At 46.4% G+C, this 24996-nt stretch overlaps 1 protein-coding gene across 4 annotated transcripts in view; it reads right to left on the reverse strand.

The window, feature by feature from the left end:
- adgrl1a (adhesion G protein-coupled receptor L1a) overlaps nucleotides 1-24996 on the reverse strand; it is a 205246-nt gene that overhangs the window by 16278 nt on the left and 163972 nt on the right. For 3 of the 4 annotated variants that reach the window (XM_029728547.1, XM_029728546.1, XM_029728549.1), the window contains 14 exons: nucleotides 21575-21782; nucleotides 20937-21201; nucleotides 20322-20649; nucleotides 19159-19455; nucleotides 17366-17469; nucleotides 16465-16650; nucleotides 16195-16233; nucleotides 14694-14874; nucleotides 14392-14514; nucleotides 7874-8079; nucleotides 5658-5831; nucleotides 1238-1447; nucleotides 547-767; nucleotides 72-138 (listed from right to left, as the gene is read on the reverse strand). In XM_029728547.1, the coding sequence (XP_029584407.1) occupies nucleotides 72-138; nucleotides 547-767; nucleotides 1238-1447; nucleotides 5658-5831; nucleotides 7874-8079; nucleotides 14392-14514; nucleotides 14694-14874; nucleotides 16195-16233; nucleotides 16465-16650; nucleotides 17366-17469; nucleotides 19159-19455; nucleotides 20322-20649; nucleotides 20937-21201; nucleotides 21575-21782 (2609 nt within the window). Of the gene's footprint in view, nucleotides 1-71; nucleotides 139-546; nucleotides 768-1237; nucleotides 1448-5657; nucleotides 5832-7873; nucleotides 8080-14391; nucleotides 14515-14693; nucleotides 14875-16194; nucleotides 16234-16464; nucleotides 16651-17365; nucleotides 17470-19158; nucleotides 19456-20321; nucleotides 20650-20936; nucleotides 21202-21574; nucleotides 21783-22922; nucleotides 23247-24996 lie in introns of those variants that run through there. The other variant, XM_029728550.1, reaches the window with a different exon arrangement.

Below are 24996 nucleotides of genomic sequence, written 5' to 3' on the forward strand. Positions count from 1 at the left end.
GTAATAAGTAGCCTGAATGAACAAGAATTTAATACAGTGGGTCATAATAGCATCATAGTGAATGACTGTACCATAATAACAAAAGAAACAGGGCCAATGAAGCTCCAGATGAAGTAGTTATCCACCCTCAACCAGCACCTAGACATGGGACATAGGAAAAGATTCAAATATCACAGTCACACTCGCACACATGCACCCATGCACACACACACACACACACACACACACACACACACACACACACACACACACACACACACACACACACACACACACACACACACACACACATCACACACACAAATCACACATCACACACCCACACTCATCCCCTGTCTCGGAGGATATCTTATAGAAGCTAATCAGCAGGCTTCGGCTAACTCTGTTCAAAACCCTTGTCCATGGGGGGAAGACAACGAAAGAGAACAATCCTCTTCACACAACACTCCATATTACATTCCCTGTTAGGGGAATAGTCTAGGCACTCTAAACTAGCATAATCCTGTCTCTCAATCTACAGGTGAAAAGGGACTGCTTTACACGTACGCTTTCTTGGTCCCATAGCTCCGGTAGTCTATGGCTGCCGAGATGCCCACCACCAGAGCTGGGAAGCAGTAGCCACACAGGTAGTAGTACTTCTTGCGGGAGTACTCGCTCTCAAACACCTCCACCAGCAACAGATAGAGCTGCACCCCCTCCAGACACATCCAGGAGAATGCAGCCAGGAAGAAGAAGTGAAGCAGCCCAGCAAAGATCGGACAGGCAATCTGAGAGACAGAGAGAGAAGGAGAAAGAGACAGAGGGAGACAGAGGGAGGTCAGGGAGTGAGAGAGAGAAAGAATGAGGAGAGTAATATAAAATAAAAAGACAGATTTAAAAAACAGAGGGGTGAAAAGGAGTGAAAGAGAAAGGGAAAATAGCAAAGGAAGGTGAGTAAGATCCAGAAAAGGACAGCATAGGGTCATTCAAGCCCTATAATGGAGGACCTTTTCATTCTCATGGTCCATAATGAAAAGCACTTCCCCTTTAGTCTGTCTGATGGTGTTCCAAGTGCGAGACAGACGTCTCTCTGTCCGGTATTAAGTGTTCCATGTACGAGGCACTTGTCCCCTAGCCTGGCCCCAGATCAGTTATTTCACATGCCACATGACAATGTCTTTATGACTTAACAAGAGAGCACAAACAGATCTGGAACCAGGCTACATGTCCCTCCCTCCCTCTCCCCTCCCCTACTCACGTGGTACTGGGTCTTGTCGATGCCGATAAGGAAGAGGAGCTCTGCGATGAAGAGGTTGATGCAGAGGTTCTTGTGGATGGTGTTGCGGTCGGTCTGCAGGCCCCGCAGGAAGCAAAAGGTAGAGATGCAGATAGCCAGGCACACCAGGCTGATCACTATACCCACCCAGGTGATCACAAACAGGATCAACTCGTGCATCCTCCCAGGGTACTGTGGAGAGAGGGATGGTGGGGATGGAGAGGGAGGTTTAGGGGTGGGGGAGAGAGATGGGGGAGAAGAGGAAGAGGAGAGGTGAGGGGAGACAGATATAGGGAGGAAAGGGATGGGAGGTAGGAATGATGGGAGACAAGGAAAAAGACAAGGAGGGACAGGGTGAGAGTGAGAGAGAGTATATATTTGTAAATGTATTCACATTCTGCTAAAATGTAGAGACAAGGAGACGAGACATCCTGAAAAAAATACATGACATTCACATTCAAGTGAATGTCAGTCAGAGTTGCAGGACATGAATTTGTAAGTGTGAGTGCGTGGGAGGGAGAAATAAAGAGAGAGAGAGAGAGATTGAAGGAGAAAGAGAGAGTAGTTTGAGTAAGTGTGTGTGTGTTTACATGCATGTGTGTGTTTGTGTGTGCGTGTGTGTGTGTGCATGTATGTGTGTGTGTGTGCCAAGGTTATTATAGTTTAGTGTTTTATATTCGTTTTCATATCTATTAGTTTGAAGGATATTGTTTCAAATTCAGTTTAGTTTCAGTTAGTTTCACATTCACTTTACTAGTTTTTATTTAGTTTAAAGGGGCAATTAGCAGTTGCTACATACATTTTTTGCCTTGTAAATGAATGACATCAACAAATCACAGCACATATAATTAGGAATTTGAATACTAGAATGGACATGAACCTTCTTATGATGGGATAAAGATCATCCATTTTGGTCAGGGAGTTGGTCAACCAGTGCTGTGATAAGATATCAAAGTAACTGCAAATATGCCAACATTCTATTCAAACATTCTATTCAAACTATTCAATCTAATGAGATTCATAAACATATATTCCATTGTATTAGCCACAGCAGTTAACATAATTTGAATGAACATTCTACATTACCATGGAAATGATTGCGTCACAATACCAGGCAGCCATTGCGAGTGTACCCATGAGTTTACCAGTCAAACTGCCAGGGTGAGCGGTTCCAAGCCCATTTTATTCATTGTTTGCTACAACATTTTAGCATGTTGTCAAGAGTCCAAGAGTTATCGCAGAAACAGGGCACACGTTTGATCACTTTTGTCAAGTTGTTGACCATTTTTGGTCACAGCCTTCCAAAGTGTGTTGCATGGATAAATTCCTGGATAAAAACTTTCTGACTTGTGCCTATATGATAACTGTATGAACTTTACAAAAACCATGTGGTCAAAGATCATGAAGTTTTAACTGCAGTCAACTTCAAGTTTCTGCATTTGCTCTTCATCAACTTCATCCTGTAGCCATTGCCTGCATTGTAGGAGGCTCTATTGTTAACCAATCATTATGGTGTTTTTGTTTGACCCACGGGAAGTGACCAAAGACATGACTGAAACAGGAACACACTTTGTCGTGATTCACATACTGTATATGTAAATTCAGCAACAACAAAAAAGAAACGTCCTCTCACTGTCAACTGCGTTTATTTTCAGCAACTTAACATGTGTAAATATTTGTATGAACATTACAAGATTCAACAACTGAGACGTAAACTGAACAAGTTCCACAGACATGTGACAAACAGAAAATGAATAATTTGTCCCTGAACAAAGGGGGGGGGGGTCAAAATCAAAAGTAACAGTCAATAAGTACTGCAGTGCATCTTCTCCTCGTGGACTGCACCAGATTTGCCAGTTCTTGCTGTGAGATGTTACCCCACTCTTCCACCAAGGCACCTGCAAGTTCCCGGACATTTCTGGGGAAAATGTCCCTAGCCCTCACCCTCCGATCCAACATGTCCCAGACATCCAAACATCATCCAAACATGTCCCGCAGATGTGATGTTTGGATGTACCAATCCTTTGCAGGTGTTGTTACACGTGGTCTGCCACTGTGAGGACAATCAGCTGTCCGTCCTGTCCCCCTGTAGCGCTGTCTTAGGCGTCTCACAGTACGGACATTGCAATTTATTGCCCTGGCCACATCTGCAATCCTCATGCCTCCTTGCAGCATGCCTAAGGCACGTTCACGCAGTTGGGCATCTTTCTTTTGGTATTTTTCAGAGTCAGTAGTAAGGCCTCTTTAGTGTCCTACGTTTTCATAGCTGGCCCTAATTGCCTACCGTCTGTAAGCTGTTAGTGTCTTAACGACCGTTCCACATGTGCATGTTCATTAGTTATTTATGGTTCATTGAACAAGCATGGGAAACAGTGTTTAAACCCTTTACAATGAAGATATGTGAAGTTATTTGGATTTTTACGAATTATCTTTGAAAGACAGGGTCCTTGAAAACGGGATGTTTCTTTTTTTGCTGAGTTTATATATAATGTGATATTTGAGGCTCTCTCACCAGTTGATAGTCCAATGTACACGCACATACAGTGGCTTGCGAAAGTATTCACCACCCTTGGCATTTTCCCTATTTTGTTGCCTTACAACCTGGAATTAAAATGGATTTTTGGGGGATTTGTGTCATTTGATTTACACAACATGCCTACCACTTTGAAGATGCAAAATATTTTTTATTGTGAAACTTGAGAGTGCATAACTATTCACCCCCCCCAAAGTCAGTACTTTGTAGAGACACCTTTTGCAGCAATTACAGCTGCAAGTGTCTTGGGGTATGTCTCTACAAGCTTGGCACATCTAGCCACTGGGATTTTTGCCCATTCTTCAAAGCAAAACTGATCCAGCTCCTTCAAGCTGGATTGGTTCCACTGGTGTACAGCAATATTTAAGTCATAACACATTCAATTCTGACCAGTTTCCCAGTCCCGCCGATGAAAAACATCGCCACAGCATGATGCTGCCACCACCATGCTTCACTGTGGGGATGGGATTCTCGGGGTGATGAGAGGTGTTGGGTTTGAGCCAGACATAGCGTTTACCTGGATGGCCAAAAAGCTACATTTTAGTCTCATCTGACCAGAGTACCTTCTTCCATATGTTTGGGAAGTCTCCCACATGCCTTTTGGTGAACACCAAAAAGCAATGTATTTTTTCTGGCCACTCTTCCGTAAAGCCCAGCTCTGTGGAGTGTAGGGCTTAAAGTGGTCCTATGGACAGATACTCCAATCTCCACTGTGGAGCTTTGCAGCTCCTTCGAGGTTATCTTTGGTCTCTTTGTTGCCTCTCTGATTAATGCCCTCCTTGCCTGGTCCGTGAGTTTTGGAGGGCGGCCCTCTCTTAGCAGGTTTGTTGTGGTGCCATATTCTTTCCATTTTTTACTAACGGATTTAATGGTGCTCTGTGGGATGTTCAAAGTTTCTGATATTTTTTACAACCCAACCCTGATCTGTACTTCTCCACAACTTTGTCCCTGACCTGTTTGGAGAGCTCCTTAGTCTTCATGGTGCCGCTTGCTTGGTGGTGCCCCTTGCTTACTGGAGTTGCAGACACTGGGGCCTTTCAGAACAGGTGTATATATTCTTAGATCATGTGACACTTACATTGCACACAGGTGGACTTTATTTAACTAATTATGTGACTTCTGAAGGTAATTGGTTGCACCAGATCTTATTTAGGGGCTTCATAGTAAAGGGGGTGAATACATATGCTAGCACCACTTTTCCGTGAAATTTTCTTGCAAATTTTTTGAAAAAAGTTATTTTTTTCATTTCACTTCACCAATTTGGACTATTTTGTGTATGTCCATTAAATGAAATCCAAATAAAAATACATTTAAATTACAGGTTGTAATGCAACAAAATAGGAAAAACGCCAAGGGGGATGAATACTTTTGCAAGGCACTGTATATTTAGCCTTACCACTCAAACGCGCCCAATATATGTGGTGCTGCTCATGGCAACGTCATCTCGCTGAGTCTACCTTTAAATTATAAAGTCAATCTCAACGTGACTCGCCAGATTCCGAAGCTTGAAAACCCTATAAAAAAAGCTTGAAAACCCTATAAAAAAAGCTTGAAAACCCTATAAAAAAAGCTTGAAAACCACATTCTATTCCCCCCCTTAGTTTTGGAGTCAAAGATAACAGTTTCAGTATAGCCGGATGTGGAGGTCCTGGGCTGGCGTGACAACACGTGGTCTGCGTTTGTGAGGCCCGTAGGACGTACTGCCAAATTCTCTAAAACATCATTGAGGCGGCTGATGATTTTCGGGTTTTCATTTACTATAATAATAACCTTGGTGTGTGTCTGTTTGTATGTCTGTGTGTGTGTGTGTGTGTGTGTATGTGTATGTATGTGTGTGTGTGTGTGTGTGTGTGTATCCACTGGACCTACATCAGGCTGGTGGTGGGCCATGAGCACAGCAAAGTTGGTGAGGTGGGAACAGGAGCAGGTGGTGTGTGTGCTGTTGGTGTCCAGCAGTCTACAGCCCTGAGACGACCACTGGCCTGTCATCGACCGCTCAGAGTAATTCCAGAACGAACAGTTGGGACTGTAGTGGTTCTCCAACTGGATGGAGAGAGTGAGAGAGAGAGGGGGGGTAATTTCAAATTAAAATTAATTAACTTTATTGATACCCAAGGTAAATGGTTCTGTCGCAGGCTTTATAACAACACACAAACATAAATAACAAACATAAAGTGCTGCAATCCATTTAAACATGTTTATATACAGTACAAGCAGATGACAGGGAAAGAAAATACAGCCTATTTAAACAGTTGGCAAATATGTGGGAGAGAGAGAGAAAGGGTGAGAGGTGAAATATATTGTAATGCATGTGTACAGTAACAGAACAGGGTGTCCAGTGTGGGGGACGTAGTGTTTGATGCTCTGTATACAGTATGTGTATGGGCTTGTTTGTCTACTACAGTACAGTATGTGTATGGGCTTGTTTGTCTACTACAGTACAGTATGTGTATGGGCTTGTTTGTCTACTACAGTACAGTATGTGTATGGGCTTGTTTGTCTACTACAGTACAGTATGTGTATGGGCTTGTTAGTCTACTACAGTACAGTATGTGTATGGGCTTGTTAGTCTACTACAGTACAGTATGTGTATGGGCTTGTTAGTCTACTACAGTACAGCATGTGTATGGGCTTGTTAGTCTACTACAGTACAGTATGTGTATGGGCTTGTTAGTCTACTACAGTACAGCATGTGTATGGGCTTGTTTGTCTACTACAGTACAGCATGTGTATGGGCTTGTTAGTCTACTACAGTACAGTATGTGTATGGGCTTGTTAGTCTACTACAGTACAGTATGTGTATGGGCTTGTTTGTCTACTACAGTACAGTATGTGTATGGGCTTGTTAGTCTACTACAGTACAGTATGTGTATGGGCTTGTTAGTCTACTACAGTACAGTATGTGTATGGGCTTGTTTGTCTACTACAGTACAGTATGTGTATGGGCTTGTTTGTCTACTACAGTACAGTATGTGTATGGGCTTGTTTGTCTACTACAGTACAGTATGTGTATGGGCTTGTTAGTCTACTACAGTACAGTATGTGTATGGGCTTGTTTGTCTACTACAGTACAGTATGTGTATGGGCTTGTTAGTCTACTACAGTACAGTATGTGATATAGTGTTTAACCTCCTGTATGTGTATATTATGTCAATGTACATTTATGTTTCATTTATTTATTATTATTTTATTTATTTATTTTTACCTTAATTTAACTAGGCAAGTCAGTTAAGAACAAATTGTTATTTTCAATGACGGCCGAGAAACAGTGCCTTATTCAGGGGCAGAAAGACAGATTTTTAAATTGTCAGCTCGGGGATTCAATCTTGCAACCTTTCGGTTTATGCAAGTGTATGTGAGTGTCATTTTTATGTGAGTGTAGTGTGTATATTGGAGTGTATTGTGTGTATGTGAGTGAAGAGTGCATACTGGAGTGTATTGTGTATGGGAGTGTATTGTGTGTATGGGAGTGTATTGTGTATAGGTGTATATTGTGTGTATGGGAGTGTATTGTGTGCATGTACGGGAATGTATTGTGTATGGGAATGTATTGTGTATGGGTGTGTATTTTGTGTAGGGTGTGTATTGTGTATGGGTGTATATTGTGTGTATGGGAGTGTATTGTGTATGGGAATGAATTGTGTATGGGAATGATTTGTGTATGGGTGTGTATTGTGTGTATAGGTGTGTATTGTGTGTATGGGAGTGTATTGTGTATGGGAATGAATTGTGTATGGGAATGTATTGTGTATGGGATTGTATTGTGTATGGGTGTGTATTGTGTGTATGGGTGTGTATGGGAGTGTCGTGTGTGTGGGAGTGCATTGTGTATATGGGAGTGTATTGTGTGTATGGGAGAGTTTGTGGACTGTATGTGTGTGAGTCACAGGAGGTTGGTGGCACCTTAATTGGGGAGGATGGGCTTGTGGTAATGGCTGGAGCGTAATGAGTGGAATGGTATCAAATACATCAAACACATGGTTTTCATGCGTTTGATGCCATTCCATTTGCTATGTTCCGGCCATTATTATGAGCCGTTCTGTAAGTATGTAAGCGTATAACATTACATGTAAGTGTATGTATACCTGTAAGTGTTTGAGTGTGAACACCACCGGCTCAGTGAGGAACACTCTGCTGGACTCTTTATTGATGGAGGCGGCGATGACGTGGGAGTTGACCGCCAAGCCCCGCTCCCCCGGTGCCGCCTCCAGCTCCATCTTCACCGTGGCGTTCTCCGTAGACAGGAAGGAGCCCAAGTTCTTATAAAGAACAAACACTACCTTGACTTGGCCTGGAGGGGGAGAGAGAGATGAGAGACGGGGAGAGACGGGTAGAGAGCGAAAGGGTCAGAGAGAGAGACGGGGAGAGACGGGGAGAGGGAAAATAGAAACAGAAATAGTGTGTGAAGGGAGCATAACAAGGAGAGAGAGTCAGACAGAGAGAGAGAAAATAAAGAAGTAAAGGAGAGGGAAGGGGGGAAGGAGAGGGAGTCAGAGAGAGAGAGAGAAAATAAAGAAGTAAAGGAGAGGGAAGGGGGGAGGAGAGGGAGTCAGACAGAGAGAGAGAATAAAGAAGTAAAGGAGAGGGAAGGGGGAAGGAGAGGGAGTCAGACAGAGAGAGAGAGAGAATAAAGAAGTAAAGGAGAGGGAAGGGGGAAGGAGAGGGAGTCAGAGAGAGAGAGAGAATAAAGAAGTAAAGGAGAGGGAAGGGGGAAGGAGAGGGAGTCAGAGAGAGAGAGAGAATAAAGAAGTAAAGGAGAGGGAAGGGGGAAGGAGAGGGAGTCAGAGAGAGAGAGAAAATAAAGAAGTAAAGGAGAGGGAAGGGGGGAAGGAGAGGGAGTCAGAGAGAGAGAGAGAGAGAATAAAGAAGTAAAGGAGAGGGAAGGGGGAAGGAGAGGGAGTCAGAGAGAGAGAGAGAGAATAAAGAAGTAAAGGAGAGGGAAGGGGGGAAGGAGAGGGAGTCAGAGAGAGAGAGAGAAAATAAAGAAGTAAAGGAGAGGGAAGGGGGGAAGGAGAGGGAGTCAGAGAGAGAGAGAGAGAAAATAAAGAAGTAAAGGAGAGGGAAGGGGGGAAGGAGAGGGAGTCAGACAGAGAGAGAGAGAATAAAGAAGTAAAGGAGAGGGAAGGGGGAAGGAGAGGGAGTCAGAGAGAGAGAGAGAATAAAGAAGTAAAGGAGAGGGAAGGGGGAAGGAGAGGGAGTCAGAGAGAGAGAGAGAGAGAAAATAAAGAAGTAAAGGAGAGGGAAGGGGGGAAGGAGAGGGAGTCAGAGAGAGAGAGAGAAATAAAGAAGGTAAAGGAGAGGGAAGGGGGGAAGGAGAGGGAGTCAGAGAGAGAGAGAGAGAGAAAATAAGAAGTAAAGGAGAGGGAAGGGGGAAGGAGAGGGAGTCAGAGAGAGAGAGAGAGAAAATAAAGAAGTAAAGGAGAGGGAAGGGGGGAAGGAGAGGAGAGTCAGAGAGAGAGAGAGAGAAAATAAAGAAGTAAAGGAGAGGGAAGGGGGGGGAAGGAGAGGGAGTCAGAGAGAGAGAGAGAGAGAATAAAGAAGTAAAGGGAGGGAAGGGGGGAGGAGAGGGAGTCAGAGAGAGAGAGAGAGAATAAAGAAGTAAAGGAGAGGGAAGGGGGGAGGAGAGGGAGTCAGAGAGAGAGAGAGAGAGAATAAGAAGTAAAGGAGAGGAAGGGGGAAAGGGGGAAGGAGAGGGAGTCAGAGAGAGAGAGAGAGAGAATAAAGAAGTAAAGGAGAGGGAAGGGGGGAGAGAGGAGTCAGACAGCAGAGAGAGAAGAATAAGAAGTAAAGGAGAGGAAGGGGAAGGAGAGGGAGTCAGACAGAGAGAGAGAGAGAATAAAGAAGTAAAGGCTGAGGGAAGGGGGAAGGAGAGGAGTCAGAGAGAGAGAGAGAATAAAGAAGTAAGGAGAGGGAAGGGGGCAAGGAGAGGGAGTCAGAGAGAGAGAGAGAGAAAATAAAGACGTAAAGGAGAGGGCAAGGGGGGGAAGGAGAGGGAAGTCAGAGAGAGAGAGAGAGAGAAAATAAAGAAGTAAAGGCGAGGGAAGGGGGGAAGGAGAGGGAAGTCAGAGAGAAGAGAGAGAGAGAATAAAGAAGTAAAGGAGAGGGAAGGGGGAAGGGAGAGGGGGTCAGAGAGAGGAGAGAGAGAAAATAAAGAAGTAAAGGAGAGGGAAGGGGGGAAGGAGAGGGAGTCAGACAGAGAGAGAGAGAGAATAAAGAAGTAAAGGAGAGGGAAGGGGAAGGAGAGGGAGTCAGAGAGAGAGAGAGAATAAAGAAGTAAAGGAGAGGGAAGGGGGAAGGAGGAGGGAGTCAGAGAGAGAGAGAGAGAAATAAAGAAGTAAAGGAGAGGGAAGGGGGGAAGGAGAGGGAGTCAGAGAGAGAGAGAGAGAGAATAAAGAAGTAAAGGAGAGGGAAGGGGGGGAAGGAGAGGGAGTCAGAGAGAGAGAGAGAGAGAATAAAGAGGTAAAGGAGAGGGAAGGGGGGAGGGAGGGAGTCAGAGAGAGAGAGAGGAGAAAAAGAGGAAAGGGGGAAGGGGGGAGGAGAGGGAGTCAGAGAGAGAGAGAGAGAGAATAAAGAAGTAAAGGAGGAGGGGAAGGGGGGGAAGGAGGGGAGTCAGAGAGAGAGAGAGAGAGAATAAAGAAGTAAAGGAGAGGGAAGGGGGAAGGAGAGGGAGTCAGACAGAGAGAGAGAAATAAGAAGTAAAGGGAGGGAAGGGGGGGGAGGAGAGGGAGTCAGAGAGAGAGAGAGAATAAAGAAGTAAAGGAGAGGGAAGGGGAAGGAGAGGGAGTCAGAGAGAGAGAGAGAAAATAAAGAGAGTAAAGGAGAGGGAAGGGGGGGAAGGAGAGGGATCAGAGAGATAGAAATAAGAAGGAAAGGAGAGGGAGGGGGAAGGAGAGGAGTCAGAGAGAGAGAGAGAAAATAAAGAAGTAAGAGAGGGAAGGGGGGAAGGAGAGGGAGTCATAGCGAGAAGAGAGAAAATAAAGAAGTAAAGGAGAGTGAAGGGGAAGGAGAGGAGTCAGAGAGAGAGAGAGAGAAAATAAGAAGTAACGGAGAGGGAAGGGGGGAAGGAGAGGGATCAAGAGAGAGAGAGAGAAAATAAAGAGTAAAGGAAGAGGGAAGGGGGGAGGAGAGGGAGTCCAGAGAGAGAGAGAAGAGAGAATAAAGAAGTAAAGGAAGGGAAGGGGGGAGGAGATTGGAGTCCAGAGAGAGAGAGAGATAGAAATAAAGAAATAAAGGGAGAGGGAAAGGGTGGAGAGAGGGAGTCAGAGAGAGAGAGAGAGAGAAATATAAGAAGTAAATGGAGAGGGAAGGGGGAAGGAGCGGAGAAGAGAGAGAGAGAGAAAAAAGAAGGTAAAGGAGAGGGAAGGGGGAAGGAGAGGGAGTCAGAGAGAGAGAGAGAGAAAATAAAGAAGTAAAGGAGAGGGAAGGGGGGAAGGAGAGGGAGTCAGAGAGAGAGAGAAAATAAAGAAGTAAAGGAGAGGGAAGGGGGGAAGGAGAGGGAGTCAGAGAGAGAGAGAGAAAATAAAGAAGTAAAGGAGAGGGAAGGGGGAAGGAGAGGGAGTCAGAGAGAGAGAGAGAGAAAATAAAGAAGTAAAGGAGAGGGAAGGGGGAAGGAGAGGGAGTCAGAGAGAGAGAGAGAGAAAATAAAGAAGTAAAGGAGAGGGAAGGGGGGAAGGAGAGGGAGTCAGAGAGAGAGAGAGAGAAAATAAAGAAGTAAGGAGAGGGAAGGGGAAGGGGGAAGGAGAGGGAGTCAGAGAGAGAGAGAGAGAGAATAAAGAAGTAAAGGAGAGGGAAGGGGGGAGGAGAGGGAGTCAGAGAGAGAGAGAGAGAGAATAAAGAAGTAAAGGAGAGGGAAGGGGGGAGGGAGATGGAGTAGTCAGAGAGAGAGAGAGAGAGAATAAAGAAAGTAAAGGAGAGGGAAGGGAGGGGAAGGAGAGCGGAAGGCAGAGAGAGGAGAGAGAGAGAGAATAAAGACGTAAGGAGAGGGAAGGGGGAGGAAGGAGAGGGATCAGACAGAGAGAGAGAGAATATACGAAGGAAAAGGATGAAGGGAGATAAGGGGGGAGGAGAGGGGTCAGGAAAGAGAGGGAGGGAGGAGAGCGAAGATAAAGAAGAAAGGAAGAGGGAAGGGTGGAGGAGAGGGAGTCAGAGAGAGAGAGAGAGAGGAATAAGAAGTATAAGAAAGAGGGAAGGGGGGGAAGGAAGAGGGAGTCAGAGAGAAGAGACGAGAGAGAGAATAAAGAAGTAAAGGAGAGGGAAAGGAGAGGGAAGGGGGGAAGGAGAGGGAGTCAGAGAGAGAGAGAAAATAAAGAAGTAAAGGAGAGGGAAGGGGGGAGGAGAGGGGAGTCAGAGAGAGAGAGAGAAAATAAGAAGTAGTAAGGAGAGGGAAGGGGGAAGGAGAGGGAGTCAGAGAGAGAGAGAGAGAAAATAAAGAAGTAAAGGAGAGGGAAGGGGGGAAGGAGAGGGAGTCAGAGAGAGAGAGAGAGAGAATAAAGAAGTAAAGGAGAGGGAAGGGGGAAGGAGAGGGAGTCAGAGAGAGAGAGAGAGAAAATAAAGAAGTAAAGGAGAGGGAAGGGGGAAGGAGAGGGAGTCAGAGAGAGAGAGAGAGAAATAAAGAAGTAAAGGAGAGGGAAGGGGGAGGAGAGGGAGTCAGAGAGAGAGAGAGAAAATAAAGAAGTAAAGGAGAGGGAAGGGGGGAAGGAGAGGGAGTCAGAGAGAGAGAGAGAGAAAATAAAGAGGTAAAGGAGAGGGAAGGGGGGAGGAGAGGGAGTCAGAGAGAGAGAGAGAGAAAATAAAGAAGTAAAGGAGAGGGAAGGGGGAGGAGAGGGAGTCAGAGAGAGAGAGAGAGAAAATAAAGAAGTAAAGGAGAGGGAAGGGGGAGGAGAGGGAGTCAGAGAGAGAGAGAACATAAAGAGGTAAAGGAGAAGGAAGGGGGGAAGGAGAGAGAGAGAGAAAAGAGAAAGAGGTAAAGGAGAGGAAAAGGAGGAATAGTAAAAAGAGCAGAAGACAGAAATAGTGAGAGAGAGGACAGGGGGAATAATAAGGGGGAAAGGAGGAAAGGGAGAGAGGCAGAGTGACAGAGAGAGAGAGAGAGTTAGTGAAGGTTAGAATGATGGTAAGAACCGTTTCATTTTGACTGGTGGGAAAGAGGGGAGATTTAATGTGGAGGGCAATGGAACATTCATCCCTCAAGCATTCACAGATCTCCTATTATTCCATATGAATTTTTCATGTGCGTTTGTTTCAATCATTCTAATCTGGTTCCCACTGCAGAGCCGAGCGCTGACAGAAAACAGAGAAGGGGGAGAGGGAGGGATGGGTGGAGGACTGGAGGGAGGGAGAGGAGGAATGGAGGGAGGGAGAGGGGGAGGAGGAGGGGGGCTTGAAGCGGGAGAAGCGATGAGAGAGGGGTATAAGATGGTGGAGAGACGGAGCAAGGGAGAGAGAGAGAGCGAGAGCTGAGATTGCTCCGTCAGGCTGTGGGTGATAGTCATCTACACGCCTCTCTAGCTATTCTATTAGGAGTGCTGTTAGGAAACCATCAAGGAAGAAATGGTCTCAGCGCTTTTATTAATCTGATTGGCCTGTTATTATGAAACAATAACTTGGTCAACTGCATGCAGATTACTTTAGACTCGCATGAAAATGCAAATGGATACATTGACTGAGAGATCCCCGAGCCCAAATCTCAGGTCATGAAGTGAACGGGAAATCCCTGAGCCCATATCTCAGGTCATGAAGTGACCGGGAAATCCCCGAGCCCATATCTCAGGTCATGAAGTGAACGGGAAATCCCCGAGCCCATATCTCAGGTGATGAAGTGACCGGGAAATCCCTGAGCCCATATCTCAGGTCATGAAGTGACCGGGAAATCCCCGAGCCCATATCTCAGGTCATGAAGTGACCGGGAAATCCCCGAGCCCATATCTCAGGTCATGAAGTGACCGGGAAATCCCCGAGCCCATATCTCAGGTCATGAAGTGACCGGGAAATCCCCGAGCCCATATCTCAGGTCATGAAGTGAACGGGAAATCCCCGAGCCCATATCTCAGGTCATGAAGTGACCGGGAAATCCCCGAGCCCATATCTCAGGTCATGAAGTGAACGGGAAATCCCCGAACCCATATCTCAGGTCATGAAGTGACCGGGAAATCCCCGAGCCCATATCTCAGGTCATGAAGTGACCGGGAAATCCCCGAGCCCATATCTCAGGTCATGAAGTGACCGGGAAATCCCCGAGCCCATATCTCAGGTCATGAAGTGAACGGGAAATCCCTGAGCCCATATCTCAGGTCATGAAGTGACCGGGAAATCCCTGAGCCCATATCTCAGGTCATGAAGTGACCGGGAAATCCCCGAGCCCATATCTCAGGTCATGAAGTGACCGGGAAATCCCCGAGCCCATATCTCAGGTCATGAAGTGAACGGGAAATCCCTGAGCCGATATCTCAGGTCATGAAGTGACCGGGAAATCCCCGAGCCCATATCTCAGGTCATGAAGTGAACGGGAAATCCCCGAGCCCATATCTCAGGTGAAGTGAGACAAACCCTACAGTGCTCCTGTAGGGTTTGACTGTGATGTGATGACCGTGATAAGGTTACTGACCATTGCGGCTGTACTGTTTGATGGTGGAGGCGGAGAGCTGGATGGTGCTGTCGCTCACGTAGTTCTGAGGAAAGGACAGGTCCTGAAGGTCCATCTCTGTGTTCAACACGTGTACCTCCAGATCTAAGATACACACACAGGCACGTGGGAACAAAGGGTTAGAGTTGTTCTGCTTTTCCAGGATATTGAGCATGCCCTGCTCTACACCTATCCACCTACTGGAATTACTATTGCTATTAATTACAATTACTAATCACACACATGCATGCACCCCACTGCTTCCATTTCCCCCTATTTCTTACCGATATTGGGGGCCCGGTCGGTGAAGCGGTTGCCGTACATGTTGTTGGCCAATAGGAAGGCTCCTTTCTCCAGGACGTCCAATAACATGGTGGCAGTGTGGGCTTGCTCCGTAGTGTTCATGTCCTGCCATGACTCCAGAGCCTCTGTACGCAGCAGGTTGTCCACTGTCTGCACTACCGCCTGGCAACACAGAGGGGGTGCTAAGGTTCACACTGCTGTATTACACTGCATTACATTACACATGCCACATTTACATTACATTTACGTCATTTAGCAGACGCTCTTATCCAGAGCGACTTACAAATGCTACTGCTGTACATTACATTTTCTGTTGCTCTACTCTTATAGTAGACGTTTGACCTGTTATCCAATTTATAACAGAGTATGTTTGATTCACCATGTGATTCTCTTGTACTATACAGGCCTGTATGTTTGATTCATCGTGTGACTCTCTTGTACTATACAGGCCTGTATGTTTGATTCATCATGTGATTCTCTTGTACTATACAGGCCTGTATGTTTGATTCATCATGTGATTCTCTTGTACTATACAGGCCTGTATGACACGCACAGGGTCAATTGATTATTCTTCATTGTACAGTGGAAGGGAGAGAATTACAGCTGCACTTCTATGCTCTTCACACAATCCCCATACATTTCCCCTTACACTAAACCCATTCTAATTACATATATTTACCATATACTGTGTTACATCTCTGTTACTTCATAAGCTACAGTACAACCAATGCTAAACAAGGGCGCTCTAGTGACACACCACAACACAGCACACTTTGCATAGATCGTACACCACTGCAGATTTCTATGTATTTTGTTCCAATGCACAACAGACAGGTTAAGGAACACATATGCTGCAGGATGACAGAAATCATTCATATGTAGAAATAAATCATACATACTACGATATCACACACAGGATCTTCCACATAGCCAGAGATATCATACTGTACTGAACTGTACACAGCCAAGGCTCATACAGCAGCGTATATCACTATAGTAACATTACAGTGAAACCTAGCCGAGATATGTCACAGAAACATTACTACCGCTTCTATTACTCCGCCCCACATTTCAGAGAGATACTATGAACATGAGGGGAAACTACAAAGCAACTAGCAGCCTGAGGAAATATTACAGAAACATTTCACTGAGGCATCCACAGAGATATCAGCCATACAGCGCATACAAACACGCACGCTCGCAGCATGCAGATACATGCACCTGTACACGCACACACGCAGCACGCTTATACACGCATACGTACACACACACACACACCGCTGCACCGTGCTCCGCCTGCAACTAGAATGATTCTGAACACATTACATGATATATCTCAGCCTAAAGAAATCCTATACAGTACACACATACGTCTACTACAGGCTAGGGGTTATCTTTCCCACATTATTCTCAGTAGTCAGTACACTGGTAGGCTAGAAGATATTCTCCATTTAAAGTGTGGGGATTAAAGGGGAAAGTTACCTGGATGTAAGCCCGACAGGTCCGCTCTCTCTTCTGGAGCTGAGAGGAGGGAGGACAATAGAATTACAGTACACTTCTATATGGTACTGTAATACCAAAACAATGGCAAACTGCAAGTCTAGAGGGATGTTATACACTATAGGTCTGTTAGCATGCATTTTTAAACACCCAGTTCAGTTTGTCTGTGAGTGTGTGTGTTTGTACAACTTTGTGTGTGTGTACATCTATCTGTGTGTGTGTGGTGTGTGTTTGCACATGTGTGTCTTGTACCTTGTTGTAGTTGCGTGCGGCTGACTCCTTGTTGCCGGGCCGCAGGGCCTGAAGCTGGGCATCCAGTATGTCCAGCAGCTGTTCCATCAGACGCACTGACGAGCTGACATCACCAGCGTGGATCCGCCCCCGTGTGTGGTTCACCAACTCCCCAGCTATGTTGGCAGCATTCTCACCACTCTTTATCTACACACAGAGACACACATTTCCACCACTGGGTACTACACAGAGGAGTGTGTGTTGGGGGTTGCTGATGGTTGAGAGTAGTTGAGGGGTGCGGAGTAGACTCACGGTTTTCATAAAAATACACTTTAAATATACTCAATAAAATTCCAATTATCTTTAAATATACTTTAAATATACTCAATAAAATAGTTGTAACTCAATTATCTTTAAATATACTTTAAATATACTCAAGGAAAATAGTTGTAATTCAATTATCTTTAAATATACTTTAAATATACTCAACAAAAATAGCTGTAACTCAATTATCTTTAAATATACTTTAAATATACTGAATGAAAATAGTTGTAATTCAATTATCTTTAAATATACTTTAAATATACTCAATAAAAATAGTTGTAATTCAATTATCTTTAAATATACTTTAAAGATACTCAATAAAAATAGTATTTCCATTATCTTGACCTTAATGGCCTTCCATAGGGTGAATGACTAACTATAGAAAGTGGAGGATGAAGAGTGGATGCATTTGAATACGGGTCAGTTGAAATGAGTCATTCTAATGAGTGAAAACCTTAGTGATATGGTGGTGATGGGTTTTAATCAGGAGAGCCTAGGAGACATGCTAATGGCAGTGTGCATATGGACACAGACACCTAGGGCCAGGGGCATGGCCAGAGGCCCCCAACAGAGGGACTAGTAGAGGTGGAGGTCTTACCTTCTGGGCTACCTGGTTGACCCAGGGAGAGGTGCAGTTACTGAGGTCAGGGCCCCGAGGGTTCCACATGACCGGAGCCGCCAAGCACTGGAATGAGGCGATGCCTGGGAGGCCCAGGGAGGAAGGGAGAAAGGGATGGAGGGAGGAAGAGAGGGATGGAGAGATAATAAGCATTAGGTATTGGGCAATTATAGAGAAATGGATTTTAAAGAGAAAAGGAACAGGGCAAAGAGTACGACAGATAAAAAAAGAGTAAATGAAATGAACTTTAAATATGCAATACTTTGAGTGGTTCGGCGGAGGAGAGAAAAGAGAGGGAGGAGGGAGGAGGAAGTGTGTGAGAGAAAATGGGACAGAAGTGGAAAGGTTAAATAATGGAGTGTAGGACAGAAAGAGAAAGAACGAGAAGGGAGGGGTAGGCTTTCAAATGAGTTGGCTATAAGAACATGGCTTTAAAGGAACACAAATTCACACACACACACAGCCCCCCCCCCCCCCCCCCCCCCCACACACACACCGCTCCACTCACACACACACCAAAGACGGCGCCATCAGGCATCGTCTCTCATCTGCAAGAATAACACCTCAAGGGAGGGACCTCCCGCCACCCCTCGTTTTCAGCTAAGTTTTCCGTTTAGTTAGGAGAGTTCAGAGAGAGGACAACACACTGGGATCAACCAAGGAAGGGTCTTTCCACTGCCGCTACACAAACAGCTCCATACAGGGAACAACAGAAGAGAGGGGAGAAGAGAAGGAGAGAGGGAGAAGAGAGAGAGGGAGAGAGGGGAGAAGAGAGAGAGAGGGGAGAAGAGAGAGGGAGAGAGGGAGAAGAGAGGGAGCGAGGGAGAAGAGAGGGAGAAAGGGAGAGAGGGAGACAGAAGAAGGGAGAAGACAGAGAGACAACACAGCAGCAGAGGAATCAGAGCAGAAGTACCCTCCTTTTCCTCCCCCCCTCCGCTCCCTCCCCTCCTCCATCTAGTGCAGATTGGGTTTGAAATCTCTGCCAAGACATGGCAATTAAGCCAGCTGCTAATTTAGCGTTACTGTTGTTGTCAGAGATGAGAGAGAGAGAAAGAGAGAGAGTGAGAACACAGAAAAGCAAGAAGAGATGGAGGGGGGGTGGTGGTAAAAGATATTCTATTATTTTCTGGAACTCGAGAGGGATATTTGATGCTTGCATGTTTGGAGTTATAGAAGCTAGCATGAAGGGAGGTGTATCCTGTTTTGTTCAGTCTTTCATTTCATTATTCCACACTTTCACTTGGCTATCCCTGTTTTGCTGTGAAATGACTCTTTCATTTGGAGAGGAGAGGAGAGAAGGACGGGCTTTCATGTAGAGGGAGTCCTCTGGGATCCAGCCTGCTACTGAGACCAACAGTGGGACAGGAGAGGAGAGGGGTAGACAACACAGCCAGCCAGGGGAAAAACAAGAGCTGCAGCACAAACACACTGAAAGAGTGACACACTGGAAAACACACACACACACACACACACACACACACACACACACACACACACACACACACACACACACACACACACACACTGGAAAACACACACACAGAGACTGAAACAGAGACACACTGGGAAACACACACGTGTACCCACACACACAGAAATACACACAAACGAAGAAAAAAAACACGCACATGTATGTATATTCACACGTGTACTGGAGCGCCTACAAAAAACGAACAAAAACCACAGACACACATGCACGCACAACCACACACCCCAACTCAAATAACCACACACTCATACATACAGGAAACACTGTAATAGTCAGTCCCCACCTAGTGATCCTTTAGGACAGGGGCGGTCCACAGTCTCTCCTCTCTGGGTGGAGGGCCACTGCACCCCTCTGGCCACTCTGGACTCACACACCTGGGGCTCCGGGCCCTGGACGGGCGGGCGGGGAGGCCGCCTGGTGACTGGTACGGTGGCTGTGATTGGCCGCAGGTCAGGGCCCTTGTTGATAGCGCCAATGGGGTGAGAGGTGGGGGCCAGGGGGCGGGTGGTAGCAGGGCTAGAACTGGAGGTGAAAGGTCGGGCTGGAGTGGTGCTGGTCACCTGAGTGGTCGTCAGAGGGCCTGAAGAGAGAGAGACGGGGGGGGATTTAGTTTAGTTTTAAAACACATAATAAAGCAATATGTATAAATAAAATCATTGAGGACGACAAAATAAAGTCAAAATAAAGTCAAAGATATAAATAGGGAAAGTGAAAGTGAAAGACAAAAAAGGGAAATAAAACAAAAGAGATGGAATGAAAGTCAGGAGAGGGGAATAGAGAAAGACAAAGACAAAACCAGAGCATGAATAAAAGAGAGAAAGGCACGTAAATGTTACATCTCTCAGAAGTTCAGTTCAAAAGTTCTCTGGATAATAATTACGGCACAAACTACTTTTGAGCATATCAAAGCTTTAATACATCTATATATTACTCTTTCAGTGTTCCTATCACTACCCCTGGAGAGGGCGAGGGAGCGTGCACGGCAAGAAAGGAAGAAGAAAGGAGGACGTCAATTATTGATCAAATGTATATGACAGAAGTCACTACCGACATTAATAACCAACTTTAATGCATCCATAAAAGTAACACATCCCAACTACAAAATCTCAACTGATCAAACACCCACTCTCCTCTAACAACACTGGGACAAGGCTGTCTGTCTGCTTCTGTCTTTCTCTCCATCTTTCTCTCTCTCTCTCTCTCTCTCTCTCTCTCTCCCTCTCTCTCAGGGCCAAATACTAACTCCAGATAGGCCTGCATCGCTAAAATATTCACCCAAAACACAATGGATAATTAATCTGAAAAAGCAAGCTACGTACAAGAGGGCGAACAGGTGGTGATTTGCATTTGTGCAAATATCCCACTACAACTGACATCAATGGACAAATGATACCAGAAATAAAGGTTCACTGTACACACACATCTCAGGACTCTGCGTTGACTCACCAGTGGTGGGGTCCGGTGGTCCGAACTCCAGCGGGTATCTCAGAACATTATAGTTGTTCCAGATGTAGAGCTGGTTGTCTCTGGGGTTATAGTCCACAGAGGAGACGTACTGGTAGGGGTTAGGGAAGGCGATGTGGACGGGCTCCTCCCGGGCACGGTTCGTGTTGTAGGCGTAAAGGATCAGGTCCCCGCCGGCCTCGCTGTCGTCGTCCTGGTAGACGCTGCGCACGGCGTAGAGCACGCCGCACGCCATGAAGGCGTTGGATGCAAGCCTCTTGTCAAAGCTGGTCTCCCAGGTGCCCTCGAAGCGCAGGGTGTACGGGTTCACCTGGGAGGAGAGGGGGTGATGGTAACCATAAATATATCTCAAACTACAGAAGAAACTGTAGAATATCACCCATTCTTAAACGCTCAATCCTGGTGTTACGGTGATAAACACAAGAAAGTGTATTTATTAAATAATTTTTAAAAAACAATTAGGCCTACTTTAGTTGAGCTTAGAAATGTCCAGTCCAAGTCCATCCCCCTGTTACACTCCTCCCTCTTCTATTCCCTCCATCACCCTGTTACACTCCTCCCTCTTCTATTCCCTCCATCCTCCTCTCCTCCACCCACCTGGCTGACCACCAGTCGTCCGTTGTTGGACTCTGTGGCGTAGATGACCCACAGCCCGTTCTCGTCCACCGCCAGGTCGATGTCGCTCTTCCCACCCCAGCGGTAGGGCGATGTGTCATGGTAGTTGGCGTTGGCAATAATGGCCTCGCCGCTCTTGATGCGTGTGCGCAGGTCATACTTGACCATGTTGCGTGTGCGCTCCTTATTGTAGAACACGGCGCCGTCGTATACCACGAAGCCTGTGCCATCAACACGGTTCGGCAACCTATAGGAGGGGAAGAAGTGGGTGGTCAGAATATGACAGGAGAATCAATAACCTATGAGCTTTTGGGCTATGACCGGCTCAACCCATAAGCACATGTCCAAAGAGACCAACAGTATGATCACATACATTAGAACAGTGGTTCTCATACTTCTCCATCCCATGGAGCACAAAAAAACCCCATGTATTTCACTAAATTAATTGGACTTCACACTGACCCCTGAGGTGCCCCACCAGTGGTCCACAGATCACCACAGGACCCCATGGAACCCACACTGCCATTCACCATCCATCTACAGCAGTATTCAAATAAATCAATGCAGAGGCAGAGGGATTATTTGATGTGAACTGGCGGGGGGGCAGAGGCAGTGCTCACTTGTAGGTGGTGGTGGCGCGGTTCTGTCTGAAGTCGTCCCAGGAGGCGTACTCATACAGCATGTCGGTGCGGTAGGGAGTCCAAGGCATGACATAGAGCCGGTCACCTGACTGCAGAGGGTCTTTACACCACGCCCCTGACTGATGCTCCGCCTCCTGCAGCGAGCTGGCCGCCTGTACCCGCAGCAGTGTGCCCGGACACACAAAGACTGGAGGAGAGTGGAAAGAGAGAGAGATGGGGAGAGAGAGAGGGTGAGAGAGTGAGAAAGAGGGAGGGAGGGAGGGAGAGAGAGAGAGAGAGAGGGAGAGAGAGCGAGAGAGAGAGAAAGGGAGAGAGGGAGAAAGAAAGAGAGAGAGAGCGAGTGGTAGAGAGAGTAAGGGAGAGAGAGAGCGTGCAAGAGAGAAAGAGAGAGAGATGCAGAGTGTGAGAGATGGAGTGAAGGGATATAAAAGGAGCAATGTAAGATAAAGGAGTATATTAAGGAGATGATGAGGGGGAAACGGAAAGAGAGAGGAGATGAGGAAGAGGAGTGGGGACAAAGAAAGGGGTAGAAGATGGGATGAGAGTATTGTGGGGAAAGAGACGAGGAGAGATGTTCAAGATAACAAGTTTGAGATTTGAGGAGAGGGAGACAGAAAACAAAAGAAGAATGGGGAGAGAGAGAGAGAGAAAGACAGAGAGAGAGAGACAGAGAGAGAGAGAGCGAGAGAGAGAGCGAGGGGAATGAGGTGAGATACATTATCAGATCAAAAATGAAGGAATACAAAAAGCTAATTTGCTAAATATCAGCATTGAGGCCTAAGAGCTGCCTGTAGTGTTCTGATAAATGGTAGATTCCTAGCTGCTGCTGCCCAGATAAGGTATTTCATCTGATTCATCTTGGCCTACTTAAGGTTTTATTGTGCATGTATATTGTAAGAAGCTCAGTATTCCTGCTCTGTGGTAGGAAATAACAGTATGAGTTTTAGAGTGTTGTATCAGTACAGGTGGTTGGATCTCAGTCAAGAGTAATGCCATGAAGTCTGGGGTAGAAAATAAGAGCCTGGCCAGGGTCCCCTTCTTCTGTTGTTGCAATCCATACTTCACACACACACACACACACACACACACACACACACACACACACACACACACACACACACACACACACACACACACACACACACACACACACACACGCACGCACACAAACACAATCCCTCCTCCCCCGACACACACACACACACACACACACACACACACACACACACACACACACACACACACACACACACACACACACACACACACACTCCCCCCCCTCCCCCGACACACATGCACACACACACACCCACATTCTGCCTCCTACCCTCCTTCCTGTGTCTCATAGCTCTCTCCTGGAGGTCACCCACTGGGGACTGCTGTAAATTGGCTGGCTGACGCACTTTCTCTCTCAGCCAGATAGTGTCTGACCTGGGACCAGAGGACTGTCAGGTGGGGCGGGAGGGGAACCGGGCGGAGAAGGGTGGGGAGGAGAGGTATCTATGGAAAAAAGCTGCTGGCATCAACAGCACGGTCACACGGTGACATCACAGGAGACTCTGTGAGGACGTGAGAGCGACGGAGACACTACAGGGACACTACAGGGACACTACAGGGACACTACAGGGACAGTACAGGGACACTACAGGGACAGTACAGGGACACTACAGGGACACTACAGGGACACTACAGGGACAGTACAGAGACACTACAGGGACAGTACAGGGACACTACAGGGACAGTACAGGGACAGTACAGGGACACTGCAGGGACAGTACAGGGACACTACAGGGACAGTACAGGGACACTGCAGGGACAGTACAGGGACACTACAGGGACAGTACAGGGACACTGCAGGGACAGTACAGGGACACTACAGGGACAGTACAGGTACAGTATAGGGAGAGTACAGGGACAGTATAGGGACAGTACAGGGACAGTACAGGGACAGTACAGGTACAGTATAGGGACAGTACAGGGACACTACAGGGACAGTATAGGGACAGTACAGGGACACTACAGGGACAGTACAGGGACACTGCAGGGACAGTACAGGTACAGTATAGGGAGAGTACAGGGACAGTATAGGGACAGTACAGGGACACTACAGGGACAGTACAGGTACAGTATAGGGAGAGTACAGGGACAGTATAGGGACAGTACAGGGACACTACAGGGACAGTACAGGGACAGTACAGGGACAGTATAGGGACAGTACGGGACACTACAGGGACAGTATAGGGACAGTACAGGGACACTACAGGGACAGTATAGGGACAGTACAGGGACACTACAGGGACAGTACAGGTACAGTATAGGGAGAGTACAGGGACAGTATAGGGACAGTACAGGGACACTACAGGGACAGTACAGGTACAGTATAGGGAGAGTACAGGGACAGTATAGGGACAGTACAGGTACAGTATAGGGAGAGTACAGGGACAGTATAGGGACAGTACAGGTACAGAATGAAAGAGCTGAACAGAGGGCTCCCCATCTTCTCTGGATACTCAGTTATGTATGTGTCCTGGCCCCAGCAGACCAGCCAGTCAGTGTGTTGAGAACAGAGGACAGGAAACTCAAACTGGTCACGTTATGACTGAACGGATCCGTGGTCTAACTGGTCCCTGCAGGGGCGTTTAGACACAGTCAACACACACACACACATGCACATACACAAACATTGCTGCCAGATTTACTAGGATGGAACTAAGCCTAGGATGCTACATCCTTGGAAATGCTGCATACCGTAGGTGTAGCATTTCTGAGAAAAGAACGTTTAGGGAAAATGTGTTTATTCCTTTATGTGCCTCTCTTTTTATGGTTTGAGGAAATGTTTGCTGGTCACAATAGTAGTATCAATATGTTTTTCCTCTCTCTCTCCCCACTGGGCACACACTGGTTGAATCAACGTTGTTTCCAGGTCATATCAATGAAATTACGTTGAACCAACGTAGAATAGATGCTGAATTGGCGTCTGTGCCCAGTGGGAAGTTTTAGTCTCTCAGAAGTGTGTGGCTGTGTGCTGTGCCTCAGTGATGATACTGTTGTTGTGTCTGAGGGGACTCAGCAGGGATGAATATCTTACGTCAAAACATGACTCAAATCAAGCCTGGGCGTAAACAAGCACACGTTGAATAGAGAGGCTTCACAAAGGGACTGTCATGCTCCATTGTTAAAACAAGCAGCCGAGGAGCTGCAGTGGTTGATCTAAGAATGGTTTCCAGCAGCAGGGGTGTTCTAGCGTGCTGGGGAGCCCCATAGTTATTAGAGTTATTAACGTAGGCAGTGGCACCCCCGTAGAGTTGAAAATATTTACATTGGTACAGCCCACTGGTTTTGGGGAACCCTCAAGGGTCAATGTGTAATTTGAATGTAGTTCTCATGTACAGTGACTTTGT

Source organism: Salmo trutta, chromosome 32 (assembly GCF_901001165.1).
Source record: "Salmo trutta chromosome 32, fSalTru1.1, whole genome shotgun sequence".
In the NCBI taxonomy this organism is placed as follows: Eukaryota; Metazoa; Chordata; class Actinopteri; order Salmoniformes; family Salmonidae; genus Salmo; species Salmo trutta.